Source organism: Desmodus rotundus, chromosome 7 (assembly GCF_022682495.2).
Source record: "Desmodus rotundus isolate HL8 chromosome 7, HLdesRot8A.1, whole genome shotgun sequence".
Taxonomy (NCBI): domain Eukaryota; kingdom Metazoa; phylum Chordata; class Mammalia; order Chiroptera; family Phyllostomidae; genus Desmodus; species Desmodus rotundus.
This window is the reverse complement of record NC_071393.1, coordinates 55,961,913-55,975,559: the sequence shown is the minus strand read 5'-3', so window position 1 is coordinate 55,975,559 and position 13,647 is coordinate 55,961,913. Positions and strand designations below refer to the sequence as shown.

The 13,647-nt window shown below is 42.7% G+C and overlaps 1 protein-coding gene across 9 annotated transcripts in view; it reads left to right on the top strand.

Moving 5' to 3' along the window:
- Nucleotides 1–10,116, top strand: part of AP4S1 (adaptor related protein complex 4 subunit sigma 1) — a 41,766-nt gene extending 31,650 nt beyond the window's left edge. For 7 of the 9 annotated variants that reach the window (XM_053928725.2, XM_024551353.4, XM_045188273.3 and 4 more), the window contains 2 exons: nt 1,436–1,447; nt 9,626–10,116. In XM_053928725.2, coding sequence (XP_053784700.1) covers nt 1,436–1,447; nt 9,626–9,754 — 141 coding nt within the window. In that variant the 3' untranslated portion in view covers nt 9,755–10,116. Of the gene's footprint in view, nt 1–472; nt 570–1,435; nt 1,518–9,625 lie in introns of all 9 variants that reach the window. The other 2 variants (XM_053928726.1, XM_053928727.2) reach the window with 2 other exon arrangements.
- The last annotated feature ends 3,531 nt before the right edge of the window (nt 10,117–13,647 follow it).

The window sequence follows — 13,647 nt, the reverse complement described above, 5'->3', positions numbered from 1 at the left end:
GTTTCGAGTCAGGGTCTGTGATTCAGAGCTGGCCGTGATTAACCACTTAAAGGGAACACCTATCAGGAAGAATGTAATTACCCAAATTGGCAATGTTTTAAACCTGGGAGAATGAAGAGCGGCTGCAAGCACTATCATTGCTAAGGTTTTTAAAATTATTATTATCATATTCAGTAACTGAGCATAAATAGCATGTTGTTGAATTCCAGCTGTAATTCTAGGGAGAGTCAGTGACCACATAAACCACAGAAGTAAAGCTTAGAATTTAATTGAAACGTGGTGATTACACAGGACTTGGAGGACCCAGTTCAGGATGACAGGAGAAACAAAAAGAAGAGAAAGAGGACGGAAAAGAGTACTATGGGAAAGGAAATAGAAACTGTCCCACTCAGGCAGAATGCCTTGTCATCTAAAGTTTATTTTTAGGTTTCTGAGTTTTAAACATTCTTTCTGGGACTATTTTTAATCTTAGAGTTTCCAAATCTTACATTTGGAGATGTGTCTCATGCTGCTGCCTGGGCTGAAAGAAGCATCTCAGCATCACGTGTCAAAACAGAAAGCCAACCCAGGTAGCGTTAAAGGAGGCGGCTTGGCCAGAGCTGAGGGCTGTTGCTGCGGAAGTGCCGGCAGTGCTGCGTGTGACAGACCTTAAGTCCATTCCAAGATGAATTTAACGGTTTACGCTTTGTTCTCCCTCTGTGACCTTTTCATGGTGTGAATGTCTGTGTTCGTTGAAAAAAATTAAAAATGCATCTAAGCAAATGGAAAGGGGAGATCAGTAAGCCCGTCACTTATTGGTGCATACTGTTAGGTGCATTTCCTCTCACGCTTTATATGTGTCTGCATCTAACCACCTGTGTCTGCCTCCGTGTATACAGACATGCACAGGACAATAATGTTTTTACCATTTTATAACTTGCTTTATTATTCAACAGTATGTCATTACTTATGTATTGACATCATCATTTGTGTATCTGCCATAATTTTTTAACTAGTCCCCCTTGTTTTCAATAATTTGCCACTATAAACATTACCCTGAATACCCTATGACACATTGTTGTGCTTTTATCTAATTATTTCCTTAAGATAAACTTCTAGGGGTAAAACTGATGGATTCAAAGGGTATACACATTATTAAGGGTTTTGATAAACCTATCAAAACAAATTACCTGTATCCGTAAAGGTTGACTTAGTTTATGCCCTGTATGTTCTAAAGATAATTGTTCTGGCCTATAAAATTCCTCCAAACGGCAGCATATGTTTTTAAAATCACAACCCCAAACTGAGGGCTTTCCACTCTCAGGAAACGCTTCTGCTCACAGAGTAGCCTCTTCCGCCTGCTTCCAGGTGTGTGGACAGAGCAGCCGCTACCTCTGCTAAGTGCCTGGTGTCCCAGGGTCTCATTCTCACCCTTGCTCCCTTTTCTGTCTTCCAGAGTGAATTGGATGTATCCTTTTTCAATGCTGTGAGCCGGGTTTTCCACAGTACTTGGCAAACCACAGGCTAGTCTTTATCAGGTAAGTGCCATAAGTGACATGGGGCAGGAAAACAATTTAGCAGAATCTAGACTCCAGAACGCTAATCATCAGCAACTCAAACCTGACAGCTAGAGAGACAGGTGCTTTGCAGAAACACCCCAGCTGTCTTTACAAAGACTATTAAGATTTTTGTGTTTTCAGACAGGGCAATTCTATGGTAGTAATAAATAATAACTGTTACATGTTAATTTAACTTCTTTTAAGTATATGGAGTAGACCTTTTTAGAATTTAGTAATGCAGGCAGGCAGTCTTGGTCCTCATGGAGAGAATGGGTTGTCCTGGCTCCAGGTGTGAGTCTCCAGGAATTCTCCGCATGATCTCTCCTTTTCTTCTCTTCTCCCTTTTAAATCAAAGTATCTGAGGGCCCCAGCAACAGGCATGGCTTGTGGGGAACACTGCAGGCCTGCAGGGTTGGGCAGGGGCCCACTGGGTTTTGAGTGAGGGTCTGGAGGTGAGTTGACTTTTAAGTTAATTTTTCCTTCAAAAATCTGCTTACCACTTGAAAGCAATAAATAAAAGAGTCCTTTGAGAAAATACCAGGCTTGAATCTAAAATAGTAACTTCATACCAAACATATATTAATCATAACATGCTTATGTATATGCAGACATATATACATTTAGACACCTAGGCCCAGAGTCACTGCAGTCTGAAAAAATGGCCATTTGCCTTTTACCACTGATAGAAAATGTCATCCTGTTGATGGACTTCATTTGCAGGCTGTATTCAGAAGCCTTTTTAAATGAACTGGGGAAATCTGAGTGCCCTCTAGTGGTGAGTGACCTGAGTCTGTGATCCCTTTGACCTAGGAGGTCCAAGCCCAGGCTGTTTATCAGCGTGTAACATTCCATTGTAACCAAGCCCTTTAAAGCATTCCAAAATAAACCTGTTCCTCCTTGTACAGGGGAACAAGAAATGCCTCTTGACTTAAAAAGTCATCAGGACGGTAGTGAAAGCTGGTAGACACTTCCCTGGAAATGTGGGGCCCCAATTCTGCTTGTGGTACTGCCACCCACCAGCTGTGTGTATTGGACAAGACCCACAACCATTCAGGGCAGATTTAGATTAGAAGAGCTTTAAAATCCTCTCAGCCTTATTATTTGATGTTGCCACGACTCTAGGTAACTGAGCTGAGTTACCTTATACCTAGAACAGGAGGGGAGAGTCTTACAAGTTTAGACATTCAGAGAATTAAAGTGAATCAGTTGTGACCGGGTATGGAGTCCAGTTGGACTAGCTGTGGTGATGCGTCTTATGTCTTGACTAGATGTTTATTAGAAATAGAGATGGGTTTGTCTTTACACCTCTGGTGTCTAGCATAGGTCCATGTAATGAGCTCCGGTATTCTTGTTTGGGTTTAATTTCCACACTGAGGCACACAAGTTGTACCTTTCCCCTCACTTTGCTTCGTTTCATTTTGTCTTCTCTTGCACTGACCGATTTATTTACTGTCCTGAGCAATTACCTAGGCATATCCATCTGACAGGTTAGGGATTTTGCATCTTTTAGAGAAGGGAACTAAATCTCTCTAGGTATAATTTCACGGAAATCTCCGAAGTTCTGAAAGTGGAGCAGGTGGCAGGCCAGGCAGGGCCTAGGGCACCTCTCTTCTACTGACATTCTTAAAGCGTTTTTAGCCTCAGCCATCTGAAAAAAAAATCAGATTAAAAACCCACAACTCTGCTCTGCCTCAGACCTAGTTCTTTGCTGCCTGTCACGTGGAGGGAGTACCTCCACACGCCAGTTTCATGATGGTAAGACCAGGGAGCCTTTGAGAGGTGCGGCTGGCTTCCTGCTCCCTCTGTGTAAGGCCCCGAATGACCTGTGTCGCCACCCTGGCAGCATGGAACGAGGGACCTGCTGGAACATGTAATGTTGCTCAGGTCTTTTGTGCCAGGAAGACTTCCTTAGTCCGTGAAGGGTTGAAAACAGACAACTGATAACACAACCTGGAGTTCGTCCTCCCAGCGCTCAAAGCACATAATCTTGTGCAGGCTCAAGCTACGAGGGCCTTCCCTGTCAGCCCACCCTGTCAGCCCACGTGGGACAGACAATTCAAGGCTCAGTTGTGGTGCAGCAACAGGAGGACGGAAGTTAGTCTTTATTTCTGGAAGCTTTCCCACCTTGGAGCCAGAGTCTGCATGAGCAGAGTTTGAGAAATAAAATGCACCATTTACATTTCTCCTTAGTATGAGCTTGTTCTACTTCATAGAGCAAGAGGGGATGGGGTTTTATAAAGAAACAACCTAAGCACAAAACTCAGGACAGAAATTCTGACGTGTTGGAAACCCTTCTGCGAAGTGCACACTCTGCTGCAGTTGTGCTGGGGGGGCAGGCGGCCCCGTGGGCGCGAGCCCGTCAGTGACCTAAGTCAGTCACCTGCCGTGAATGAACCCCGCACCCTCTCCACATGCCGCCCCACCCACTGGGCCGAAAGGTGGTGTGCGGGTCCCTGAGGCCCTGCTTCTGGAAGGAGGGTATGCCCTATTACGTACTTTGGTAGACTTATTTAAGACTTCAGATTCCGTGAGTTAAGATGGTTTTTAGTTTAATAAAAAAATAAAAATAAAGGTAAATAATTTTTTTTTAAAGATGGTTTTTAGGAACCAACTGATAAGCTTCCTGAAATGGGCTCCACTCTGAAGCCTTGGGTTTGCTGAGTTCTTCAGACAATTTTCATTTGGAGGAGCTGTCTGTGCCCCCTCCTGCTGCCTCGTTGGGGCGGTACCCTGAGTGGTGGTGTGGGGGGGACATCCGACCCCTCCATGCACACATACCTGCTGTACGTGTGAAGGTGCAGAAAACCGTAACAGCCTTTTTAGTATCTCATGCCTTTAAAGAGGCTTAAAGACCTGGCTTATTTTGGTTAGAATGGAATCCAGCAGTGCTGCCTTTAACCTGGATGACTAGGGTCCTTTTCCTGGGCCCCTACTCTAGCCTGCCTTCAGCAGCTTCCCGCTCCATGGGGTGAGGGTGCTCATCCAGAGCCTTCAGGGCCCCCATCCACTTCTTGACAACCCTCCAGCTACCTGGGCCCCCAGAACTTACTGCTGCCAGGGCCTCTGCAGGTCTCTCCCCCATCCCCACCCAGGACTGGGGGCAGGAATGACAGTGGCTGGGATGGTAACTGTGGTAACCCACACGCGCAGAAAAAGGAAACAGGCTGGATTCCCTATTTATATTCTTGTGCTCCCTCTCCTACAAATACAGGGTACGCCAAGAATCCAGAATGTTTTAATTCAAAAGTATTTAAAGAAAAACCTTTAGAACACTCACATTTTTATTTTACAAGTCCTTAAAGCCCAAAAGCCCGAGCAGTTAACTCTGGAACCTTCAAGTTTACATGAGTAGTGTGAAAGTACCCCGATTCATTCCCTCTTTATTGCAGTTGAGGATGAGGAGTAGGAAGGGTCTCCGTCCTGCTCGCCCTCGCTGTGACTCAGGCAGTTACATCTCCCTTGTGCTCCCTGGAGGGCAAGTGCGCCAGGTAACAGAAAACAGCACCACCACGAGTGGTAGTCAGGCCCTGATCACTGGTGGGGGGTGGATCTCATTCCTTCATTGTCCTTCATTATTGTCCTAAAATCCTAAACACCTTCCGAGGTCCAGAAACCGGAGTTGTCTTCCACAAGTAGGAAGTCATTCCAGCCTAACTTAACGAGAAATCACCGTAGTTGTCCAACTAGAGGCTATGGAAATACTGGCAAGAAAAACAAAGACATTCCCCTCCTCCCCCCGGACAGCCTTTCTAAATGAACTGAAATTTACTCAGTGTTGTCTCAGAAAGTTACAATAATTAAGTCATTACAAAAGGATTTCTTTTGAGGTATGATGGAGCCTATATCAGGAATGGCTTGGTAATATCAGAAGGCAGTGAACTAGCTCGCCTCTCCCTGAAGGTTACTCTTAGAGTCAGAGAATTTGCGTACTTTGGAGTTGGAAGAAAACCACAGAAGTCTCAGGTTAAGACCTCACTTTCAGATGAAGAGGCCGAGGTGCTGAGAGGTTCTGTGACGGGTCCCTATCATTAGAGCTACTTGGAGGCATAGCTGATACTCTGGATTTCCAGGGCCCTTGACTCTAGGGCTTTAAATTAGATATGATTAAATTTGATGCATTTAAAAAAATTTTTATAATCATCTGGAGTACAGTGTGGCAATTTAGTTGCCAACAAAACATTTTAAAGTGCCTGTCACCATGCCGTCTTGGTGTTGTCAAGCTTTTTCCTGAATTTGGGAAGAAGTTTTAGAGAAACACTAGTGTTTGGTTGGAGGAGTCAGAAATGAAGAAAAATCTTGAGGAGAGTATCTGGATGTCTGGGTAAGAGCACGCTCTCCAGAAGTGGGGTTCACGTTCAGAGATCGCTAAACATGTCTTTTTCCTTTTGAAAATACGTGAATTGAAAGCAGGACTGGAAGCAGTGAGAGCCGGCCCTGGGCTGCAGGGAATGTGTGCGGCTGGTCCAGCCTCAGGAAGGGCAGGGCCGGAGATGAGGGTCAGGACCCCCCCCAGCAAGAGAGTGCTGCTCGGTGCCCTCATGTGTGGTGAGCGATGAGAATTACGAACAGTCCCCAGGAGAGTCAGCCATTCACCCGGAAAAGGGATGCGAGTGTTCCAGATTAAACAGCTCTGCCTTCCAGGCTTGTTTGGCTCTCACTAGCCTGAGCCATCTATTTCCTTTCAGCGTGTCCTGAGAACTTTGGGTGCCATGCCCGTCTGCTCCTGTTCCTCCCCAGGTTCCCCTGCCTTACCCCCACGCCTCCTGCCCCATGCTTCTGGGTTTTGTTTTACTCAGGAATAGTGGCAGCCAGTTATGGGAGAAAACAGTTAGGAATAGAGTAATACAGGAGAAATCACAGACGTATTTGACGCAATGCCAACTTTCATATTTGGATAATTTACATAAACCTATATAAACTTTAAAAAATTACACCCGGATGTTTTGTTGCTCTTGGAGTATGAATGGGTCTTTAAGGAAAAATCTACTTAAAAAAAATACACTCCTGTTCAGTGACCTAATTTAGGAGAGACAATACTAAGCCTATAAATGAAGAGAAAATCGTATTACAAGGAGTGTATCCAAGACCATGCAGAATCTTCGTGACGACAGTCTCCTGCACAGCAATAGAGTATGTTGTGTGGAGAATGTAAAGACAGTGGCCTTTCGCAGTTTATCTAATTTTGTGGGAAATTGAATCAAAGTATAAATAATGAGAGCAAGTTTTTTTCCTTCCCTCATGTATTAAAACTTTGCTTAGCTAGGGTCTTAAAAAAAAAGAAAGAAAAGAAATCGAGTAAGACAAAAAGATCAAGATCAAAATGTAGTTAGAAATTTCCGTTTCTAGGCTGGGCTCTGCCTTGGAATTGCTTCTGAGGTCCCCTTTGAATGTTTGCTGCTCAATTTTCTCTTATTAAAGGATAATTAGGCCACCGTGGTGGTGTTAAAATACCATGATGAAAAGTGTTTCATGATTGAGAGATCGAAATTCTGATATAGAAACCACAAACAGTTCAGTCACTTTAATTAAAAAATCGATTTCAAATGGCACTATTGTTAGTGGGACCTCAAGATGTTCAACTCTAACGTACTTTACAGACATTCGGAAAGGCTTCTAGGTTTCCGGGTTAGGAGAAGGTGGGCATACGAATCTTCTCTCTGGGAGGCTATTGCTAGTTCCTGTCACCTCCAACCTAAGAACCTTTAAGTCAGTTAAGTTCAGTATAGCCTGAAGGTAGGACCTTCTTGAAATCTTCATTCTCAGCTCACCACATTAATAGGCCAGCAGCCTAGGCCTTTCTCGGGTTGTCCTGTTCCTGACGTCAGGGTCGAAGTGCGTGTGCCTGTTTATTGCCATGGGGCTTGGCATATAGGGTATTTTTTGGTCCCCGCTCACCTGGCATATAGCCCAAATGCCATTACAATTGGCCTCACCAGTGTGCACAAGTTGCTCATAAACCAAATCGAGATGTGACCAACAGCTGTCTTCTTATTTTAAAGGAGCCACATGATTCCAGGGGGAAATCAGCTTTCAGGCTTTTGTCTCACATTGGATCTGGTCTGCGGTTTCCCTGTATAGTGCCAGAAGGCTGCGGGACTATTAGAGGTTTGAGCCAGATACTCAGATAGACAGTCACATGCGCACAGGACAAAATGACCTCACTGAGCAAGCAACTCATGCTTCCAGGATGTTGGGAAATTCAGACTAGCTGAAGGACCTTGTCCTTGCAAGCGTGAGAATGTCAGTGGTCGATATGATTCAGCAGTAAATTCATCTGAATTTCAAAACAGTTGGGACAGTTGCCCGGGGAACATCTGATTTGCTGATCATGTACTTGCCAAAGACGGGACCGTCTTCAGAGTAGCTTGATCCCCTGAACCAATTCAATTCACAGAGATTAAAATTAGATCTCCTTCTGTCTCAAAGAAAATTCTCTTAGATGAATTGACATTCTCAGAGGCAGTAACGTTTGCATGACCCTTAGTGAACACAACCGGGGGTTCCACGGGCCACTTTACGTGCAGCCACCTGGGTCCCCCACCCGGCCTTGACTTGTACCTGCCTGTCTCATTCCTGCTTTGTCTTGGCTGCTTCTGAGTTCTGGCTTCTGGGCCTGGGGAACACAAATGACTGAGTCAAGGGCCTAATATTTCAGTCCCAGTTTGGCCATGGACAAAGCAATCATCTGTATAATTGGGAGATATTATTAATAGGTATAACAGAATAAAGCTTTTTTTTTCTGGGTCACTTAAGGACAATTCCCATGGGCTCCTGAAAAAGTTTATTCTGCTGGAAGACTATTTGCACAGAGCTTAATGGGATATCACCCCAGAGCCTAATAGAATCTTAAAAGTCATTCACAGGGTTGTCTCACTCTATACTAATGTACTTCACTAACCATATACAATATAGACTTCAACATCTGAAATCACTGTACGAAGATTCACTATTCAATTATGAACTCCCCTGGGTCATTTAATCGCTCATTTGTCGAATGAAGTTTGTCTATTTGAAACAACCTGTCAGCTGTTTGTTTTTAATAGACCACGATAATTCTGTTTAAAGTGATGGAAACTTAGAATTCATAAACATTCACCATTGTTACCATCTCAATCCAGTTCCTCTTCTTTCACAAAAGGGAAGTTAAGGACACTCAAATGAAGGGTCTCCTAACTAGAGTTAGGTAGGTGTCATGGACTGACAATATTTTCTTCTCCCCCATGCCCTATACTAACTTTCCATTAAGAACATCAGTAAGCTAAACTGGCTCCATGATCCTCAAATGAGTATTTTTAGAACTGTCCATCACAGGTGCTGTCTTGAAATTCAGATTTTTGTTTGGGAACTGAGTCAGCATCGCCTTACCTTCTCATTCGTTCCTCCTCGTGGTCATTTTTTCTTCAGCGTGTCTGACGTACAGGATAGCTTAATATGCGAGGTTGTAAAGGCGTTTCTGGGTGGGGGTTTCAGGGCTGAATGAGGGTGTATACTCAGTAGCCTCAGGGCCCCTCTGAGAACTGGAGGCAGAGCAGTCAAGGCCAAACTCTGGGCTGAAGGTCCAGCTCTGGCAACTACTAGTTATGGGACCGTAGACAATGGCTTTGAGCCTGTTTGCTCCTGAGTAAAATGAGGGTAACATGTACACCACAGAACTGTAGAGAAGACTGAAATAACATGTCAAACACAACACAATGCGTGGAACGGAACGTGTGTTCAAGAAATCATGGCTATTACTGTTGCTATTGTCTGGGAAGACAACCTTGTTCTCGAGGCCAGGTGATGGCTTCACCAAATGTCACTTGTTAAGTTCTCCAGCTCTTTCCCTCTGGCTAAAAGGTGTAGCTGTTCCATACTCTGCCTAAGTCTAGTTAGCTTCACCAAGGTGAAACTAGCTGTGTATGTGTACATGAAGATAATTTCTAATATGGACACCAATTTTAAGTTTTATTTCAAGGATTCTGTTGAGGAAAAAAACCCTTTATGCTTAAACTAATTTACACGGGAAAAATTCCAGGCTGAGTCCTAAATTATTACTTAATGTTAACACTTTCATAACTCTAAAACTGATTTCCTTAATATGACCCTAGATAATGTTTAATTTGGATAAAGTATACATCATTTTGGATGAGATGGTGTTGAACGGATGCATTGTAGAAACGAATCGGGCAAGAATTCTTGCCCCTCTGCTAATTCTTGATAAGATGTCAGAAAGCTGAAAACTGGGAGGCGCAGGCCTCAGACACAGGAAATGGGAACACGGAATGCCTCTCAACATCTGCAACCCAAAAGGATCTGGAAGAGCACACCCTGCAAAATGGGGCACCCTTCCAAAGACATTTTAAGTAGGTGTTTTTCAGTTTCTAAATGGAAAACAAAACTGTATCTTAAAATATGATGTACAAAGAAAAATTTTCTGTAAGTTTTATTTTCTAACCATAAGCATTTCCCCCAACTTGTTCAAATTCTTGTTAAAATGTTTGGTCTCTTTGCAAATTAAATTCAGAAATAGCAGCATGACGTGGAAGAAAGTGTGGCAGCTCTTTGTCAGCCAATAAAAATTTAAACTGACTTAAACACACATGGCACTTTGTCTCCGAATGGTTGTCCAATTGCTAATGCTATACACCTGAAAGTACTGTAACTTAAAAGTAAAATTTTCTTAAAAAGTCAAGAGGAGGGGGCTGGGTGAGAAAGGTGAAGGGATTAAGCAAAGACAAAAAGAGTCATGGAGGGGTGGGGGGTAGAAGAGGGTAAAGTTGGGGACAAATGGTGATGAAAGGAGACTGGGGGCAGAATATTACATATTTAATAGTATTAATTACACTATTTGCTCTACTGGGCATTCTAGGCAGTAATAATTCATTCAGTCCTGTTTTTCGTGTGTGTGTGGATTTTAAATTTTTGATCTGTTTACATATTTCAAAGTTTACATCTGTAAAGACATGGCATCAGGTCAATAACAGTATGATGATGTATTACAGAACTGTATACCTGAAACCTACATGGTTTTATTAACCAATGTCATTCCAATAAATTCAACTGTAAAGCATCTTAAGAAGTCAAAACTTTACTATATTGTGTGCCTAATGAAAACATCAGAATTAAATTTTAGTTGCCAGTTTCTAAAAGCCTGAAGTCAATTTTATGGGCATATGGCAGTTACAATGCTGTTATGTAATTAACTAGAGAATGCCACTACAAAATAGTGAATGGTTAAACATTAAAAGAGAGCCCTTAGAACCATCCACTATGCCACATTATAAAGGGTTTATCTTATTAGTAAACTTATTTGTAAATGAATTTCACTTTAGTTCAAAGTTTAAAAATAGAATGCAAACAGTATCCCTGTTCAGGTTTGTATGAAATGATTCCTTCTCCCACCTAACTTCCCCGTATTCCTTCAACCCCTTTTCCTGGAATGTCTTGAAACAAAGAAAACTGGTAAGCTGCTATAAAAGAGCAGTGAGTGCCCTTTCCCCAGCCCCAAGCTATTTTTTTCTTTTGTGGGGGCGAAGGGAGAGAGGAATGGAGGGAGAAAAACGAGTTGTTCCACTTACATATTCATTGGTGTGTTTTTTTTTTTTGCTTATTGACCATTTATTTGTCTTCTTTAAAAGATTTTATTCATTTATTTTTAAACAGAGGGGAAGGAAGAGAGGGAAACATCAATGCATGATTGCCTCTTGCACGCCCCCTACTGGGGACCTGGCCTGCAACCCAGGCATGTGCATTGAATGGGAATCAAACCGATGACCCTTTGGTTTGCAGACCGGCACTCAGTCCACTGAGCCACACCAAGCCAGGGCTTCATTGGTTGATTCTTGTATATGCCCTGACCGGGGATTCCACAACCACGATGCTGTAGCCAACTGAGTACTCAGCCAGGGCCCCAACCTTTCTATATGCTTTTGCTGCTCAGTCAACAGTAGAATATACAGAACTGACTTAGGTGGGAAAAAAGCATGTTTATGTGCATGTAAGGATGAGGAACAGGTGCAATGGAGGAAATACAAATTCAGTCTTGGTGCATTAAGATAGTGTGCCATCCAATAGAATTTCAAGAGCTCTTTCATCTACAATACTCCTGCAAAAGAACATATATGGACATTCTAGGCACTATTAATTCATTCAGTCCTTTCTGATTTTTTCTTCTCGTGTGTGTGTGTGTGTGTGTGTGGTTTAAATTTTTGATTGGTTTACATGTTTCAAAGTTTATATCTGTAAAGACCCGGCATCAAGTCAGTAATAGACTCCAAAAACAAACCTGAAATGTTCCGGGCTCATTCAGGAAGGCAGAGTAGACACTGCTGAGCTTCCAGACCAGTGAGTGGCATGTGTGTGGAGCCAAGGTCTGGGGGAAGCCCAGCCTAGACCAAAGTGCTTTAGAGGTCTTTCAGAGACCTGTTAGTTGGGAAACACTGCCCTAGTTGGTAGGCACTTAATCAGCAGCACATTGAGGTAACTGCTGAAACTGGTACACCAGAAGTAACTAGGGAGTGAACAAAATTAATTTTTGGGTCACACCAAAATAGCACTTGAATAACATCTTGGCACAGATTTTAGTACCTTGAGAGAATAAGAATTTAAAAAATATACTCAGTAAGATACCACAGGAAAAAATACCCAAGTACCTAGTATTGTAGAGACCCCAGTAGATGTGTCATAACACTTGACTTATGAAAAGGGAACTGTAATGTGATTAGAATCATTTATTTATTTGTTTGTTTGTTTATTTTTAGAGAGAGGGGAAGGGAGGGAGAAAGAGATGGGGAGAAACATCTTCCAGTTGCCTCTTGCGGCCCCCAATCAGGGCACATCCCAGTTATGTGCTCCGACCAGGAGTCAAACCCAGACATTTCGGTTTGCGGGATGAGGCCCCACCCACCGAGCCACACCAGTCAACGCAGTCAGTGTGTCTGTCCCTCGAGCTGTATCATCATCCCACTTCAGGTTAACTGCTGAACGGTGACTATCAGTTTTAGGTAATTTAACACTCATGAAATTTATGTCTCGGATTGGTCAGCTTTACCTGGTTCTTGGACTGTTCTTTCTGCTGGAAGACTCTTGACGTTTCAAATAGTCACTAATTTTATAAACTCATCAACTTCACCTGCTATAGGCATATGCTAGCCCAGGATTCAGCAAACTTTTCTGTAAAGGACCATACAGTAAGTATTTCAGGCTTTCCGGGCTTACGGTCTGTGTTGTGCCACTGTGGTGCAAAAGCAGCCATAGTTAACACATAAACGAATAAGCATGGCTGTGTCCTAATAAAACTTTATGGACACAAATCTGAATTTCATAAAATCTCACATCATAAAGTATTATTTTTCTTTTGATTTTTTCCAATTACTTAAGAAATTTAAAACCATACTTAGCTCATGGGCTATTCAAGCAGCAGGCCACAGTTTGCTGACCCTTTTGCCAGGCTAGTCTTGGAAGAAGCTGGCTATTGATACAGACTTGAGACACTTAAATAATGGCAGTACTGCATATGCTGGATTTTAATTCTCACACTATTATAAAGTTTTAGTCATGCATTCACGGCTGCTGAGACAATCACCACCACTATTTTTTGGATTAAAGCATAGATCATACATTTTAATATTGCTATCATGTTTTATTTTAACTTTTATTCTCACAGAGAATTGTGAAGCTAACAATATGGTGAATTATTTAAATGCTGTCTCTGATTACACAGTCACAACATTCTCCTGCAGAGAATAAAAACAGTACTCAATGACTGACTGTAGTGGGAGATACCTCTTCTAATGTAGAAAGGGAATGTACCTTTTAAACAGGTAAATAATGGGCAATTCCAAAAAATGCTTTTCACTCCTAAAAAAGCCATTTGGCTAAATCAAGCCCAGCAACATTCCTTCACCTGAACGCACAGACGTGATAAATCAGTGGAGTTTGGAAAATGGAAACCAAGCCCCTTCTCTGAAACCACAAAACGGCAGTATACCGGTGGTTTCTTTTCATGCTAACACAACATTGACAATCATTCTTGCCTCTCAGATTTGCACATCCCTACAGACACAATGGTAAGCAGCAGATCTGGCATCTAAAGAGTTAACACAAATAAACTGGCCATTTTTAGCTGAAG